The sequence below is a fragment of the Cololabis saira genome, chromosome 1 (assembly GCF_033807715.1).
Source record: "Cololabis saira isolate AMF1-May2022 chromosome 1, fColSai1.1, whole genome shotgun sequence".
Classification (NCBI taxonomy): domain Eukaryota; kingdom Metazoa; phylum Chordata; class Actinopteri; order Beloniformes; family Belonidae; genus Cololabis; species Cololabis saira.
In genome coordinates this window covers 17,980,614-17,999,604 of record NC_084587.1, presented here as the reverse complement: position 1 = coordinate 17,999,604, position 18,991 = coordinate 17,980,614, and the positions used below count along the sequence as shown (strand labels likewise).

General features: G+C 41.6%; 1 protein-coding gene across 13 annotated transcripts in view; it reads right to left on the bottom strand.

Annotated features, from left to right (window-relative positions):
• The window catches only part of LOC133425941 (receptor-type tyrosine-protein phosphatase delta-like), a 332,624-nt gene that overhangs the window by 106,078 nt on the left and 207,555 nt on the right, over positions 1–18,991 (bottom strand). For all 13 annotated transcript variants that reach the window (XM_061716354.1, XM_061716346.1, XM_061716378.1 and 10 more), the window contains 2 exons: positions 18,459–18,600; positions 3,210–3,398 (listed from right to left, as the gene is read on the bottom strand). In XM_061716354.1, the coding sequence (XP_061572338.1) occupies positions 3,210–3,398; positions 18,459–18,600 (331 nt within the window). The remainder of the gene's footprint in view (positions 1–3,209; positions 3,399–18,458; positions 18,601–18,991) is intronic.

Sequence of the window (18,991 nt, the reverse complement as noted above, 5' to 3'; positions counted from 1 at the left end):
GAGGCGACTGTTGTAATCGATGTCTACTTTAGTGTTTTAGACACACTCACAGGGACGTGTTTAGCGCTAAATTAGTGGGATCCTTCTCCTGCCTGAAAGGAATATTAATAAAGTTGTGATACTTTCTCACAACATTTAAATACTGTATGTTCCTTTACGCTGCACGTTTTCAACATCCCAGATGCCTCCGAGCTTCGAGACGTTAAACACATTTAAAGGGGACCTATTATGAAAAACACGTTTTTTCTTGCTTTAAAGGAGCTTGAGGCTCCTTTTAAGAAATGAGACTCTCTAGCGCCACCCTTCACCACAACGGTCGTCGGGGGTACTGCAGCCAACAGTGAAGCCGGCACGGGAGAACGGGGAGAACGTGCATGCATCGTCATGTAGGGTTGCCACCTTTCAGAAATAGAAATAAGGGACACCCTGATTTCAGCAGCGCAGGAGCCAAAAAAAAAGCCCCAAAACTTCTAAACTGAATAAAAATGTGTTTATTTTATATGAAAAAACTAAATGCTTTTATTTAAAGTTTAAAGTGCTTTAATAGCATTGAACTTGCATGACTGTACAGACAGACAACCATATAGCAGCTGAAATGTCCTCCTATGCTTGTATGTCCACATCAGCCCAGATGTATAATATAGCCTACAGGTGAAGAATATGGTGTAAAAGTTCATTTGTTTCAATAATTCAACTAGAATATGGTGTAAAAGTTAATTTATTTCTATAATTCAACTAGAATATGGTGTAAAAGTTAATTTATTTCAATAATTCAACTAGAATATGGTGTAAAAGTTAATTTATTTCTATAATTCAACTAGAATATGGTGTAAAAGTTAATTTATTTCAATAATTCAACTAGAATATGGTGTAAAAGTTAATTTATTTCAATAATTCAACTAGAATATGGTGTAAAAGTAAATGAAAATACGGTACAAATCGTGTCCCGTATTAGTTCAATACGGGACGCAACATTTTTTTCTCAAATAAAGGACAATTCCGTATTTTACGGGACGGGTGGCAACCCTATCGTCATGTGACGTCACATCCGCAGGACAGCGCGGGAAATTCCGGCCCGGAATTGCAGCACATTTTGCAGCACACAGCCTGTTCAAGGCAACGGAGAGATACGCTAGAGGGCTCATTCTTTTTGGTTTGGAACGCTTCATCTGACATTATTACTAGAAAACTTAAAACGTATACACATTTTTTTCATAAGTCCTGCCTCAATCCGGCCTCAAGCTCCTTTAACATTTATAAAGTGGTCTCCCCTCAGCCTGCCAACTCAGAGAAGGAGGAAAGCAACCAAATTCTGCAGTGTCTGTACACCCGCCCGGATGAGCCGTCCAGTGTGATGTGGCTTCTACGAGCTGTTCAGAATCTGCTCACTTTCGTTACGTGACGAAAATGCGATTTACATAGGTTGGCCTTCGATGCGTGAAACCACGCCCACAACTAACTCCGCCGGCCAGAGCTTCCGCCATTTCATAGCGGTGTATCGCATCATTCAGGCAGCCAATCAGCACAGAGCCTCATTATCATAGCTCCGCCCCCTCAGAATCCCTCATAGATAATGAGGTTAGAGACTGGGATGATAAAGACATGGCTCAGAGGCTGAATTTCTAATTTATTTAGCAAAAACAATCAAAAGCTTGTTTTTAAGACATTTAAGTCCTGTTTAAAATAGGTATTAGATGCCATACTAAAGTATTGTTTTTAGTTCCTGTTTCCAAGCTAAATTTCCTCAAACGTTTCTTGACAGGTATTTTTGTCCACAATTGCTCTTAAAACTCTTTTTCCAATACTATATTTTTTTGTCAAATGAAGATCAAACTGTCTGTTGGCGTCACCAATTTGAAACTATTTTTCTTTTCAAACCTCCTTACTGCTTCACTCTAACTAGTCCAAAAACAGGCATGCTAGGTAAATTGATCATTCTAAATTGCCCGTAGGTGTGAGTGTGAGTGTGTCTGGTTGTTTGTGGGGACTTCGGGTGGAAACTAGCAATTCTGCTAAAACCTGGTGTATTTACACTGCTTAATGTAGTGTTCATGAATATGCATTGTCCCGTCTAAATAAACTTTGAAACTGAAACTAAACTTGGTTTAGGAAGATGTTCTGTGTTTGGCCCAAAGTCCTGATATCAAAGGACCACAGAAATACAGTTCGAAAGCTCCCTTTTCAACCACGCCTGTACTGCCCCGTTCATAGCAGCTGGGTTTAAACGGGTAGAGTTGGACACCTGACTCCACCATCCTTGTACCACTGGATGTGTCACTTTTGAAACTCTTACTAAGACTTGATCCCATTCACTTTCCTAAATACAGAAAAAAACAGTCTAATGGGACGTTTTGGGTAGATAATGATGGGAAGCCTCAAAAAATCTATGCTGATCCTGGTCTGTGATGTCATATTACCCTGCAGATGGTTTACTGAAATATTCAGACTTATAAGCAGCCAATAACAAATTCACTGAGGTGTGTTGGATCTTTTTAGATGGTTGTTTCGACAGGAATCAAAGTACGTTAACAAATTAGATTAAGATATCGAGACGAAACATGAAATATCTTGGGTTCATACTATTCACTGTACAATTTCTGAAGGACATTTTCACATCCAGCCAAGAAATACTTTGAGATGAGGAACAGCAAAAGGTTAACCGAGTGCCTAGTCACAGCAGTGAGCTATATCAAAGAAAGAACAGAGGTCATTCTCTGTGTACATGCCACCATCACCTGGCTTCGCTCGTGCACATTTACAGAAGGAGAGATTTGTTCTCTGGAAATGTAGCGTTGCTGGCGCTTTATTACACGCGCGCCTCGTAATGACTCTGGTTGGTGAAAAACTCAAGCTGGCCGTGATGGTGGTTTGTACACGAGGTCGTCACAGAGTCTGGAGAAAAAACGTTTTGGCGTTCACTTTAAAAACTGAAGAAGTTTAGAGGGGTTGGCAATCTCACACAGCCAACTCATAACACAGCAGCAGCAGCAGAGGAAGACAGCTGAAAAACACAGCCAGTGACCGCCGCGGGAGGAGGGAACAGCACCAGCAAACCGGGGTGAACAAGGGCAACCAACACAAAGACACTTTGTAGAGGGAGAAATCAAAGAGTAAAAGACAGAGTTGGATAAAAGGAGGGGATAAAGGCATCATATAGAGTTGGAAATAAAAGCTGGGACTGAGGGGAAGGTGAAGAAAGAGCCGTTTACCTGAGCGGAGCTGCTTGATCCGTCCGTTATTACTGGACGTGTTGACCGGCAGGAAATCTTTGAACCAGGTGATTTCTGGGTCGGGGTTGCCGCTGGCGGCGCAGAGCATGGTGGCGGTCCGAGAGCGCTCCACCACCTTCAGCTGGGGGCCCATGTCAATGGTGGGGAACCCTGGGGGCAGCTGGTCCTCTGAAAAGATCCAACACAAAAGTCACTTTTTGAACCCGGTGGGCTAGGGCTGGGCGATATATCGAGATTTTAATATATATCGATATATTTTCAAACACGATATGGTACCAGAAAATATCGTATATATCGATTTAAAAAAAAAAAAAAAAAAAAAAATTAATGATTTTGATATAGCTTATTTTGTGACAAATTGACTTGAATGTTTTATTTGAGATTTGCACAAATGTTTTGTTATTTGCACAACTGTCAACCTCAGTGGAAAAGTCTGCCTGTTACTGTCTACATTGTATTAATTGCACAGTGTATTTTAATTTAATTGTTATGCAGGAAAGGGATATTTGTTTTATTTTATTCAAGAAGCATTTTTATTCTATATATGCAGGCAGTTTATTTTTATTTCATTTGTTTTATACATTTTGATATTGTGCAGACCTCTGTTAATAAAGGAACCTGTGTGACATTTGGCACGTGGCTTTGTATTAAAACTGACAGTTTTTTTAAGGGTTTGCCTCAGAAAAAAATGAAGCTAACAGAGATGCTATGCTATAATGCTTTGGGGGAAACCCCAATTAAGGCACAGAAAAAATATCGAGATATATATCGAGTATCGCCATTTAGCTAGAAAATATCGAGATATGACTTTTGGTCCATATCGCCCAGCCCTACGGTGGGCTCAAGGAAGGAGGAGAGTCCCAGCCTTTAGGCCGGCCTCATGGTGGTCTGCTCTCGGGGTGCTGGGGGACTTCGCTAAAACCAAATTGAAGAAGAGAGGGATTTAGAGGTTGTTGTGACGTACTGCTGCCAGATGACTCTAGGTTCATGTGGCGCTCGATCGCTTCAACATAGCAGCTCAAATCTGCACATCTGTCTCACAACTGATCTCCACAGGAAGATGACGTGATGTACCGGCTCTGTGTTCATTAGTCGCAGATAAAGCAGATTCTGCCACTCCTCCTTCTGTGGGCCGGATCGGGTCTTTCAGGGTGAGCTGATGCGTTTGTGGGCCTCTCGTTCGTAATGCAACCCTTTTTTTAATACTTAAAAATTAAAGAAGAATTAAAAGAGTTCATTGATTCATTTTTTCACTCAGCGGCCTGTTTTCTGGTCATGAATTCAGAACTGAGATGTTAAATTAAACACGTTTTTTGTGAAGCACCTTGTGACATTCCGTTATCTGTGAAAGGTGCTATATAAATAAACTTTACTTACTTACTAAATGTTTTACATTTGCAATTATTTTAAACATGTTTCTTTATTGGGTAATCCATGTAAATTATATTACACAATAAACATTTCTTTTAAAGGGTTCGACAGAATACCCCGTTTTATATTTTACCATACACACACACAAAAATAAATAAATAAATAAATAAATAAATAAAATAAAAAATAAATAAAAAATAAAAAATAAATAAATAAAATAAATAAGGACACAAAACTTAACATAACAAACACCCCAAAACACACACACTGCAAAATACGTAATTATAAACAGGTCCCAAAGTAATTACCAATCGATTACCAATCAAACTCTGACTGAAGACAATAATAATAGGAAAAATAATGTAATAAACTAAAATACAGGACACGCAAAACAGCAGCAACAAAAAAAAAATAAAAAATTAGAATAAATTAAAAAAACAAAATAAGATAAATAAATAAAAATTAAAATAAACTGACATAAGAGGAACCTTAAAAACAATGAGACATGGTTAGCAATATCATACTTCCCATACATTTGCAATTATATATATAAAAAAAGAAAGAAATCTGTTTGTCATTTGAAATAATATCCCAGTGTTTCAGCTTTAAGTGTGGGTTCGATCAGAGATGGTGTGTTAGCCTGTTATGTCAGTGACATGGGGATAATGGGAGCTTTTCTTTCCCTCATTCTTTTGCCGATGTGGTAAACTGAGAAAAACAAACAGTATTTTTGTTTGCTATCTGCCCCTTCAAGGGATGAAATTCCCCAAGTGTGGACGCCAGGCCCCAATCTAACAATAATCTCATGGTTTCAAATCATTGCTTCCACCATCCACTGGCTCGGGCCACGCCAAGCCAGCAGAGCTTTGATTTTAGTAACTTTAAACCTAGGATGGTTAGTCGCAGCAGACAGGGTTATCCGGGTATTTCAGACACTGGTGATACGCAGGAATGCTCATGCAGAACCATCGATGGGAAAGAAGTTATCCAAAAGATTAAATTTGAAAAAGAAAAAACCTGAGCTGTGGTTCTTTGGCTTGTTTGTGAAAAGAACGTACACTATAATTAGTTAAGACCAGTAACTGCTCACTGCAACCAAAGTATTTATGGGAGCATCTCCTAAAGCCTTGATGGAGATATTGCACCGTAGCAACTAATCGCTGGGAGCTCGTCCTGCCCCGTGAACGAGAAACTGATGCTGCAGGAGACATTCAGGAGAAGTCTGGTTAAAGTGTGATGAGCCCGGATGTCTGCTCCGGCATTCAAATGCTAGGGTTAGAAACCATGAGAGCATGGATCCTACCCCAGCATCAACCGAGCAGGCTGGGAGGAGCGGTCCAGTTGTCTAGACTGTGTTTTCACGGTGCGCTTTGGGCTCCTTCGAACTGACTTTCAGCAGGACGCTATGCCATCTCACAATTACATCGTGTCATTTGAAAGTGATTTCTTTAGCCTGACAAGGAGTTTAAACCCGCAGTCACCAGATCTCAGTCCATTACAGGCCCTTTGAGAGGTGGCGGAGCGAGAGATTTGCATCATAAAAGGTACTGATTAGAAATCTGCACCACCTTGCTGAGTCAGTATACAGTATGTGATTGGAAAAAGCACATCCTATGTGCCACTTCGCTCTCCAAGCCAACAGAGACATATACATGTATCAGAATTAGAAACCCCCCCCTCTGTATTTCTGAACAGCACCAGAGGGACCGAGGACTGATGGGTAACTCTGTGAGGTCAATATTCCTTAACCACTCATCCAAAGCGCTTCCCCGTTTCAAGCTGGCTGTTGATTTTAAGGCTAACAATCATTTCAAATCATGGATCTGTCCCTCCATTGGGCAATGAGGAGCCTTTTGTCTTCTGGAAGTTGTTTAGTGGTCAGCATGTGAGTAAAGTTGCTTTCGTCAACGAAAATTATGACTAAATATCGTCATCAACAGACTTTTATCACCTATACGAGACGCAACGAAAATGCTGCTCATGAGACGATAATGATAATTAAATATATAATGTATAATGTAATATATAATCGTAGAGTAATAAAATGTAGATTACAAAATAAAGACTCTGCTAAAATGTGTCTTCATTTTCGTTGACCAAAACGAGACGAAATGTTCTAACAAAGATCCTTAATCTCCATGTTTTCAGTAGTTTCCTCTGGTTTAGTTCTGCTGGTGACGTCACGGGCTCAATCCCAGTCGCTGCAGCGGGGAATCAGATCCAGAAGATGCAGCTGCAGATTAGAGGCTGATGCCGTTAACGCAGAGCTCTAGGTTCACGTCAATTAAAAACAAAGTTACATAGAGAAAGGGGCCGATGGCCGGGACGCGGGGATCTACTCTGGTGCTGGGAGAAGAAGAAGAGATGATCTTTGGATACACTTTCCTACATAGACGTGGAAAAGAAAACCGAATCTGTCGTCAAAAAAGAAAAAGATGGAGAGAAATGCAGAAAAATAAATATGTTGTAAACTCAAATTAGAGCGTCTTCTGTATCTGGAATGAATGTATTCTTGAGTCAATAAGGTAACAATAATATAATAATAAGATAACCTTGTTTGAATTGTAAAATGGGTTTGGCTAAATACAATCTTTGACTAAAATGGGACTAAAATGGTCCTGGACAGTTCTGACTAAAATAAGACTAAAATGCTCAGACTTTTAGTCGACTGAAACTTGACACGATTAATAGGATAATGGACGTGACTAAAACTAATAAAAACTAAAATGATAGCTTGACCCAAAGACTAGACTAAAACTAAAATTGAAACAGGCTGACAAAAACACTACATGTGAGATGTTTTGGTCAGCATGAATCAGAACGAGAAATCGCCTGGGAAAGTGACCGAGTCTGCATTTTAAGTGCTGGATGCATTAAAAAAAAAATCAGGTTCCACCTTGTTTTCTGTTTGTTACAGATGGATCCGTTCACTCTCTTCTATGATGCAGGTGACCCCCCAGAGTCATGACCCGAGGCGCTGGCTCTCCTTCCTTGTGGCATGGCGGTTGTGGAGTTAAGTTTCTCAGAAGTTCACTCCTTTCTGCACCGGCCTGCACACGCATCGCTGCTCGAGCTGCTCGAGCTGCTCGAGCTGCTCGAGCTGCTCGAGCTGCTCGAGCTGCTCGAGCTCTGTGTGGGCGTCTTGTCCTTCAGGTGAACCAGTTTTGGACTGAGGGTGTTGTTAGGTTTCAAATGCACTGGATGTTGTGTTTGGAAAAGATCCGTCGTAGTTTCTCAGACTCTCCCGCCACATATGGAATAATAATGTTTTCGTACCTGTTTTTCTTTTCTTTTTCTGCTTGATCCTGCAGGTTTTTTTTTGTTTTGTTTTTTTAAAGATTTCTTCACAAATTTGACATAGGTCCAATTTGGACATCCACAGGTCTGAAGAGAGTTTTGCATGTGTTTGTGCTCCTTTTTCTTTCTCCTCTGGTTTGTGTGGGAATATTTTCAGTGTGATGGCGTTTGGAGCTGGGATGATTGACAGTTTGTGATTCAGTGGGTGGTGTGAGTCAAAAAGCAGATACTGGTCTGTGTGGGAATGTTTCCAGCATACCTCACTGTTGATACTTCGGCCCTCCAAAAGCATGTACAGCAAAGTCCCAAAAAAGGCAGCTAGTTATTTTTTGCATCATCTCTGGTAAAGTCGAAGTCGCTGTCATTGTGTCAACATTGGAAGTCTGCACTTCTTGAGTTTGGAGTTTGAGTCCAGGTGCTGTCGGTGAGCTTTCCACTTCCTCCATGAAACCTATTAAAATGCACCGCGACTGTCTTTATTTTTTGAAAAACACAGTTGAGAGGCAGATATCCACCAGGCTGCAGATGTGATTGGAAGTGAAATGGAAAACTACAAAAAAACAGCTGCTACACGAAGGAGTAAGACACGTCTGTGTCACAGTGTACCTCCATTTGTACTTGTCCTTGTCAGAAGTTTTTACCGGAACGTCCTTGAGGGAAAAACCTCACCTTCCCCTTCAGAATCCAACGTGACTGCTACACTCATCAATAAAGAAATGATTCAGATAATTCAGCCATTTCTGTCATGTTTTATTCAGATCATACACAGACATGCACATAGTGTGATTGCTCTTCATCAGAGGACATGTTGCTATGATGCTACAATAGCTAGTCCAACCTTTGGAAGGATCTATCCCGTACAAGCATCCACGTTTCTCCAACTATGCTACCGGAACGCAGTCGACTTGAGTGAAATGTCATTCCCAGTTCCGACTTCCAAAGTACATAGAAAAAACAAAAAGAGTTGCCCTCAAACTAGGCTTTTAGGATGTTTAGGTTGTACTTCCTAAAATAAAATTATTACCTGAGATTATTCCTATTTGTCTGTAGGGACAACTCCTGAGTATACGGAGTATATTCTGCACTTTAAGGGTTTGTACTGTACCGTTTTACTGGTACAATGATAATAAAGACAATTCATTCATTCATTCATTCATTCATTCATTCATTCATTCATTCATTCATTCATTCATTCATTCATTCATTCATTTCTTCATATAACTAGGGGTGGGCAAAAATATCGATATGGCAATATATCGCGATACTTTTCCAGCCGATTCAATATCGATATTCAAAATTTGAATATCGATTTTTTATTTTTTTTTTTTTTTTTTTTTTTTTTTTAAATATTTTTTATCCCTGATCTTTTTTTCCATTATATCACCCAGTGCTCCTACCTAAGTGACAGTCCTGGGCATTGCCACTCTCTACCAACCCTGAGAGGGCCCTGCACTGAGCTCAGGTTTTATTTCACGTTTTATTTCATTTTATAATTTATTTTTTATATAACACAATTGCCTGTCCTTAAAAAATGAAAAATAATGGACAGAGGTTTATTTATTTATGGATTTATATCTATACTGACTGATCACTGTGCCTGTCCTTGGTTTTAGTACCATCTTTCTTGTGTTTATCATCATTTGCCACATAATTAAAGCAACCTCATACTAAATTTAATGTTAATTTCATATGATGTAAATAATATGAAAAACATATACAAATATGTTGTAACTTTAGCTTGTATAGTTATAATAAAACATTGTTTTGACTCAGTTTGTCCCATGAATTGTCACTATAATCTGATGAACGTGCAACTCGGATTTTAAGATCCATCACTATCATCTGATGTACATATATACAACTTGGATTTTAAGATGTGTAATGCATTTTGAAATTTTTCGGTGAACTATGTAGAATATAATAATCGGGATATCGCATAATCGGGATATCGCAATGTGTATCGTATCGTGGCTCAAGTATCGTGATGCGTATCGTATCGTGAGGTCCTTCCCAATACCCACCCCTACATATAACACATGGGACAGTCTGAAGATGACATGAAGCTTGACACCTAAAGAGGCTCAGTTGAAGTGCCAAACTGGCGCACATAGGACCCATTCTCAATCGTAGCGTTTCCATTACCCCTAGATTTAAGCAAAAGCTAATTATTGCAAAGAAAAACGTGAACAAAAGAACTGCCAGATATCGCCAAAACCTGTCTACTCTTTCGAATCCAGTCCTTCATCCAATTGTAATGGAAACCCTTAATTTGCATTTGCACGTCTCTGGCAGCACTGGATACAACTTAGTTGGTCAATCTAACGTCATCACAATCTAGTTTACAGCAGGAGAGCCCTTTTCTAGTGCTGAAGCTCCCTCTTTGCACTGCATAACATCACAAACTCCAGCACAGCCAGGGAACTGACGCCGCCAGGACAGCTGGGTAGAAACGTCTTTTCTTTACTGGCCTTTTTGGTTCTTAGTGCCATATTTTATTCAGTCCTGACTGAATAAAGCACCTGTCAGTGACCAGAGACATAAGGAACTTTTTGCTGATGGTAGACCGCAATTCAGAGGAACAGGACCGTCTTCAGGTGCAAGAGCCGAATTTACATCCAATTTAAGTCCAAATAAGTGTTGCGTCGGCCTTGACACCAGAGGCGAGAGTTTGGGGAAACAATCCAATAGTGAGGTCAAACAGAATTAACTAACATTTCACTCCACCTGACAAACTCAATACGGCTTTAGGCAACGGCTTTCCCACTAAAAACAAAGCGAAAATCAAATACTCCCTTCTGCAGGAAAGCAGTAGCGAGTGAGCCACACTTTTACTACTTCTGTCTGCCCCACATGACCCTATCTGGAAGTTCACGTCTCGCATAAAATCCAACGGGCCAGTCCAATAAAGACCCCGCGTGCTTGGACTTGCATCCTTTGGGGGGGACGTATAAATCAAAAGTTAATCCATCGAAAAGAGTTGCAATTTTTTTAAATATTAAGTGTTTCCACTGTGAAACAGGAAATCAAAGGCACAGGCCAAACTTCATCCACCTGAAGAGGGAGATTTAGGAGAAGAGAGGGAGTTATATAATAAGAGAAAGAGAAGATACTGTATCCAGTATTGCACTCAGGCGGGTTCAGAGCAAGTCAGTCTTTAAAAGTTAATGTAAAGCTTTGTTCGCCGTAAAGTGCCGGGTTCTTGAGTCGTCTATCATACAAGTGGATGAAGACAGAAATGGTAAAGAAAAGACAGACGAGCCAAGGGAATGTATTCCTGCATGTTTTTTCTGCTGTATTTGATCCAGAAGGGAGTCTATTTTTAATCCCCCCCCCTCCCCCTCGTTTTTTGTTTAAAACCCAGAATCCCCTGTGACTTTATCCCTCTCCGCCACACAGAGTCTCATTAACAGGAAATCCTAGCGCTGAACCTCACCGAGGAGATGCTAATTCTGGTAGCAGCCCATCGAACCGTGTAGCGGAGGGGTCGCGTGACGCGACCCGGTACGAACCGGGGGCCCGTGTGGCCTTTTAAGGGCTCCGGTTCCAATAACGACGCCTGACGGATGGAGATCAGAAGCTAACAGGACAAGATGAGAAGGTGTTTGCGTGATCTCCGTATGCCAAAAGAGGGAGAAAAAAAATGTGGGAAAGAGGAGACGGGAGTAGGCTCGGACGAGGAAAGAAAGAGTGACAGAAAGGAAAACAGAAGGGAACAAGAGAGAAAGAGACATGGAAGGAGAAAGAGCAGAAGGGACTTATACAGCATAACAATCCTGATTCTCTCCGCTTTCATTATGCAAACACTTACTTCAAAGACAGCCCCTCGTAGGCAGGAATAATGCATTCTATTTCATCTACCTGGGGTGGGACGCCGCACCGAACAGCAAGGGTGCGCCGCGAGAATGCTATTCCCTGACATCACGCATCTCCGTCTGCAGCCACTCACACATGCAAAAAAAATAGATGAATCTGCATGTAGAAGTGCTTAGAGTCTCACAAACACGGTATGTGTGCATGCAACACTCTCGGAGCATGTGCATGTGGTGAAATAAACAAAACACAGTTTGTTTGTGTTTTTTTTTTTTTTATAAAGTTGACAAGATGTGAAACGACATCAGTGCAAGTGTAGAGGGCTCACGGTTACATGTTTATTTATGAACGCTACCAGCCTCCCGCTGCTCTTCATGGGGACAAGTGCAGACAACAGCCAGGTGGGTTCGGCGCAGAGCTGCACATGAGCGCGCGAGTTGCTGAAGAGTAGCGGCTAAGAAACCCCCCGAGGGGGAGAACAGATGTGCAAACCCCACACGTCATAACTGACAGACACTCTGAACTTCCTCTGTCTTCGCCGGATTGTTTCAAAGCTCCCAACGGGTCTAACGGCCACGAGAACTGCTGTCCTCTTCATGACTAGCCTCTAAAAAGCACATGTCGCTGGCTGGTTTCATCATCTGCCTGGAAGAAGGGTCTGGTTTCCCAGTCGTGCTGAATAAGAAGCACGAGAGTACGCCGCCTGTGCAAACCTGTGTCTGTTTGTCGTAGGTAAACAGAGAGCCAGGCTGTAATTCAACTAATTAATGTCTGATCTTTTCCAGCTCAATGCAGCAACCCTGAACGCTGCAAATGTCTGTTACTGTCTATGTTATTGTCAGTTTAGTGCTTATCAAACTCTGATCTGGTTTTAAAAGCTACAATTCCAGTTTTTCTACCATACTAAGACGATTTGTTACTTTTGAGTGTTCCTACTCTTAAATACATTGTAAGTAATAGTAAAATACAGGTATATACTCCATACCACCATAGGTTAACATGTGGCTTGATGATTCTGTCCATCGTTTGAAGGAAAATGAACTTGGTGTTGGTGTTGCTGCTGGTAAATGTTGGCCCAACTGACCAAACACTCGCACACCAGCAATGGAAGCGTTCGGAGCATTGGTGTCCATTCACTTTGAATGTGGTGTCATCAGACGTTGGTGACCTTTGGCGCTGTCCGTTGGGGTGGGAGTGTCGCCTCCGTCAAGAGTTGGGAAGTTTTTCGACTTTTGAGACTTCAACGTGAGCGTCAGCCAACCAAACTGTGGCTATGCAGCTGAGGTTGGCCAATATTTGCGTACATATAAAGACAAACATCAAACTCATGACTACAAGCAATTTAGGATCATCAATCAATCTAACAAAGGTGTTTTTGTACTACGCTGGAGTACCTGGAGAAAACCTCTGCAGGCACGAGGAGAACAAGCCAACTCCACCCTGAAAGACTCCTGCCGGGAGTTCAACCTTCTTGATGGGAGGCAAAAGTGCCAACCGCTATCACACTATGGTGCCCATGGAAGCACCACCCGTTTAGCATTACTGTGACACTGCTATGCAAGCATAGTGTCAAACCCAGCCTGAGCCCCCAGCTCCTTCTAGAGAGCTAGAGAACCACTCCGGAGGGTTTGAAGCTACTTTTTTTTCCTACTGTGTGCAGCCATGTTGGCAGGGAAGCTGACAGGAACACACTTAACCGTATGTCAATCAAAGCGAGCTGTGACTACCAGCTCCTTCAGTCCATCCCAGCTGAAATGGGTGCACAGCTGCTGCAGACGTTTACAGCCAAATATGCCGTTTCAAATGTCGATTTGATGACAAACTGCGGATGATGAAGTGATAACGGTGAGCCATTGGCTGATCCAACTGTCAAGCAATCATATTAGAAATTAATGTATTGCTTTGTATACGTTTACCTGACATGTTAAAAAAAATCCCCCTCAGAGATTGACACCCTTTTGGATCCACCCTCTAGTGGTCAGTCGAGGAACTGCAACGACTCTTACTTCTGCATGAAACTTTAAAGCTTGAAGTCTGCTTGATATAAAGAAAGAATAAAAGTGCTATATTAATGCTACGAAGGTTCAGTGGGCGCTTCATTGGAGCAGCGTTGCCACGGCCTCAGATCACCTCGGCAAACACATTAAGGACAGACAAAGCACTTCACGACACCAACTGAACTCTTCATTACTACAAATCAAAAAAAGATGAGCTAGTTAAAATGCAAAAACTTTCTACCTTTGTTTTTTGGACTGCAGAGCTTGTCATTGCGCCACTGAGGCACACGTGAACTTTTACAGAACCATAAATTATACCCAACCTGACTGTGAAACGGATACTTGAGCACATAATTGCTAAGCCTCGTTATTATTTCAACCATTACCAATCACAGCCATTTACTGGTCGCCAAGATTTCAATTAGTTTGGCCCAATCGCCAGTAATTAAGCCAGCTGACCTTTACATCATATCTCTCCTGTCCGGCAGTCAGTCAGCCAGTGACTGGCACTGTGTCTTTCAGGCAGTGGGGGTGGTGCGTGAGGACACATGACTGACAAGGCTGTGTGTATGAAGGCGTGTGTACTTTGTGACTGACATTTGCACTGACAGTCTATCAGGGACTATTAGCGGCTCCCAGGTGGCCTTTTATTCATCCACAGCACAATGATTCCTCAGAGGAACAGACAGAGGCTAATCATTACATAGAGACTGACTGTCTTAGATTGAGAACACACGTGTGTGTGTGTATCTGAGTGTGTACACATGAGGGGTTTTATCCTTTATAAATACAAAGACTGAAGACGAGTGGATGGAAGAGCTACGAAAATCCAAAATAGATGCTAAAACACATGAATAAGAGCAGCTGAGGATGCCTGTATGTTCAAACCTATCACATAGACCGATACACACACACACACACACACACACACAAACACGTCCGAAGACAACCACGTGAGACAGGAAAAATTCTGGATGGATGGAGCGGAACACCGCAGAAGATGCAAAGAGTGGTTTGCTGTGAATAATTTAGAAGTTGCTGTGCAGTGGACCAGATGGCATGTGGAGAGACAGAGAGTGAGATGTAGAGAAGAGAAGGCATGTGTACAGAAAAAGGAGCAAAATTAAGAGTAAAATGGGGTGAATTTGTCGAAATAATGAAAAAAACAACCACTCACAACCAAAGCAAGGAAAAAAAAAAAACTGCACATAATGTTACAGCCTTAAGACGGACAAGAGGGAAGGAAAACATGCTGCCCGTCCCTTCCCTCTGAGCATTTCCTGCAAAGGCAGGTGATGTGATTATCCACACTTGAGCGATTTCACCCACTAAGATACACTTGAGCTTCAAACTACCAGTGCATAATGTTCTAATGTTTTCCTAATGGACTCCACTAACACCAGCGTCACGACATGCATTAATGGACTCCTGCTAGCCATAAATCAACTCCAGGGGTGAATCCAGCATCGCAGTTTAATAGCACCTGTACTGTACACAACCATTAGAATATGACCGGGGGACTTAATGAGGTACAGCCGCGTTGGAGGCAGGGCAAATTTGTAACGCGCTTGTCAAATTTGGGTGTTTTCAGATCTCTTATTGTCATCACTGGTCCAGGAGTCTTGTGGTTGTTTCCAGAACCTCAGCGTTCATGTTTCCATGTTCTGGCAATCTGTCCGAACAAACAACACCTGTCCAGGCTTCGTCTTGTGATGTAGTGTCTAGGATGTCACTCCCAGGACTCCATTCCTGGCAATGTCTGGCAACTGTCTCGAATGCCTTCCACTAGCAAGTTCTCGCTAGTCCTTTTCAGATTTAACATGCGGCATCAATTGTTTATGTAAGACAACCGCTTATGTTTCCTCTTGGCATTGTGTTATCACACACCCAAATTCTCCAAATCTTCTGCTTTTGTCTGTTTTTTCAAATTAATTAGGTATTTTTTACAGTTTATTTATAAGCTTTTTATTGATCTCGGACCGTTGACATTTTCGCTCACCATTATACACATTACAGCGACAATAACTAGTGATTGGGATTCTGTTTTAAAAAGATCTGCATCCTTTCTGAAGAAACACTTACCAGGGACTCATGATTAGCTGCACCCATGCCCTCTTAGATCGTACGGAAGTACTGAGGGGGTACTTAGGATTCCCATAGGAATTGTCTTTTGTTAAATAAGTAATGGCAGGGTGAAAAGTAATGTTAGTGTTTGTCTGTCTGAAGTTTCATTTTCCCCAGCATGATGATATTAATAATAAAGATATTAGAAGCTGATGTACACCATAATAGTAGTGATCCCAGAGATTGTCGGCTATACGTTGAACAGCAGAAGCCACTGGGAGCAATAATCCAACGCAGAAGAAGGCTGGAAGCCAAGATACATGGAGGTGTAAGCCAGTTATCAGATCAACAGAAAGCTTCCCTGGAAAATGAACTTCCCAGGAAGTCAAACAACCTTTCCGTACCTGAGGCGTCCCATTTGAGAATGTACATGAGAATGAAGTGCGAAGAAAGATTTTCTCATATCCAACCAGCCATTACAAGTTTCCGTCTATCATGAATGAAACCTAATTACCTATCATCCACGATCGAGACAAGCTTAAAATCTTACCAGCAGCGTTTATGAATAATTGATGTTATTTGACTGAAGTTGAACTCCGACATAGAATCAAAAGGTTGTATAAACGTTTTGAATGCTGTTTATTTATATTTACCGGTGGTCAACAGGATGCTGTATCATGCATTCTGCATCAAACTCGGCAGGGAGAAGTGATTATTATTCACCGAGGATCAGATGCCTGATGTTTACATTACTGACCAACCTCTGACACCAGAACCACCCCCACGCTCGTGGAGTAAAAATACAAACTTGCAATTGCACATTCATGCATAAAAGTCTTAATGCTCCGGCTCCTACATGACATTTCCATTTTCTTACACTGTTTATTGAGTTTGCATGGCCATTACATTTCTATTCACGTTAATGCAGTGGCCTTAGGGCCTTTTTTATTCGTCAACAACTCCTGTTATTGAACACCTGGGGTGTAAATCATCAGGTCTTTATAAATGCGTTAAAATGGATCTGAGGTGTCGCAGTTCATCGCAAATCTAAACGATGACTGAATACTTGTTTTTAAGGCCAAGCTGGCTCAAATAAACAAAAAAATCCTATTGACATCCCAGAGTGTTTGAGTGGGTAGGCACTTTCATACTAGTCATGTGAAAACGTTAATAACCCCTGAGTCAACGCAGCTGCAAACACTGTCTTCTATGTTCAAATATCGAGTTAAGATCAGTCAGTATCAGTTAAAAGGGTTCAAGAGAAGAGTAATGAAGGAAGTGAAAATGAGTGACCCTGCAAGACCATGCATCTCCTGTGCTACTTTAATGTTCCTTCAAAACGTTCAAAAACAAAAACAAAAAAAAGTGAGAAAAACGAAGTACGTGTTTTCATAGGATTCAAAAGGGAACGTGCTGGTCGTCACCAGCTCTTGATGTATTTAGGATGAACAAGTGTGCTGACCTCCATAAACTCAGATGTTAAGACAGTTTGTTAGTCTAGAAAACTCAAAGCATTCAAGCACCACGAGGGAGTCATCAGGGTCTCAGGAAAAGTGTTAATACTTTATACTTCACTGCTTTTCAAGATGTCCGTAGTGCGACCTTGTACTCATGACATTTGTATAGATTAACTGCTACCTCTGCACCCTCAACGTCTTTCATTCTTTGTTGGATTCTGCAGAAGATTGTATCAAACTGGATTCTCAAGGTTACTGAGCACCCTAAGCTAACCGCCCACATGCCTTTGAATGATACACTTTCAAGGTTTCCTGGGAACTACACGCTGATCTAATCAGCCACACATTTTTCCACAGAAGGGACAGTCACGGACACATACGGACATGCCAGGCGCCTCGAATGAGCAGATCATGCGTAAAATACACTTTCTCACCGGTTTAATCCCACCACATGGCCTCGGGCACAAGGCCCCAAAAACTGTTATGTCCGCCCCTGTAAATGTGCCAGGTTGAGACATCTGCAGCAGGCGTTGGTGATACTTTTTGCTGGACCTGTTCTCCTGCTCCAGGATGGAGTAAATTCACTGAAGTTTCATGTTTCGCTTCTCATCTGATTGTTTTCTACAAGATTGTTGTGATTTATCACTACAGGAATAGTTAGAAAATCATTTCCAACCAGTTTGGTGCTCAAGATGATTGATAGGTGGAACGCCACGGTAGCCGATCTTCTCAGGAGTGGACGTCCCAGCAGATTTACTCCAAGGTCAGATCGTGTAAATATCAAAAACCCAAGACCTTAAGAATGGTGTGCACCACCCCTCAATGAACCAAAGCGATGCTGCACGGAAGGACGGTGGCAGAGATTGAAAGTTAAAAAGGAAATGACTACTTCAAGTTGTTAGTATTGCCCAATTATTTTTTTTTCTTTATAACTTCATTTTTTGATATGTTTGATAAACGACAATGGAAACAATGGAAAAAACACTTAAATCATCGTATCCACCATAAACTAAGAACTTTTGCCCATGACTGTATCACCCATGTAGGTTTGACATCATTTTACAATAATTCGACAACAACCTGAGAGTTCAAGCAACAAAGTCATATACTTTTGTTAATTTGTTTCGTTTATACCATTATAAAATGAAATGGATGGTAAGTATCAACAAGAATACTGATGCGATGCTTCAAAGTGCATGATGGGTTTGTCGCGTGCGTGCGTCCACACTGACCTCGTAACACGCTGAGCCTGGTGGAGGCGGTGAGCTCCCCTGCCGAGTTGGAGGCGTGACATTCGTAAACTGCCTCGTCCCTGGGGGTCCTCAGCGGCTGGATCCTGAGGACCGAGCCGGATCCGTCGTCAAACTCTATTACCTGTTGGTGAGGCTCAGCGTTAGAGGCGGCGAGAACTCCCCGTCACGGCCCACGCGGAGTGCGAACAGAGAGGATGACCCGGTTTGTCATCTGATCGCAGCTGATAATGCAATTTTTCGACACCGTTTGCAGCTGAATTACAAATAATCATCTTCGGAGACAAAAAAAAAAAAAAAAGAACCAGAGATGATTGGAAACCTCCGAACGGTTTGCCTCTTTTACTGAGGGAAGCTGGATCTGAAGGGAAGCATCAGTCACAAAACAGCAGCACCAGACGAGCGGTTACATATATTGTGTGTGTATATATATATATATATATATATATATATATATATATATATATATATATATATAGGTTTAATACACGCATGTAATTGATCTGGATTCTGAA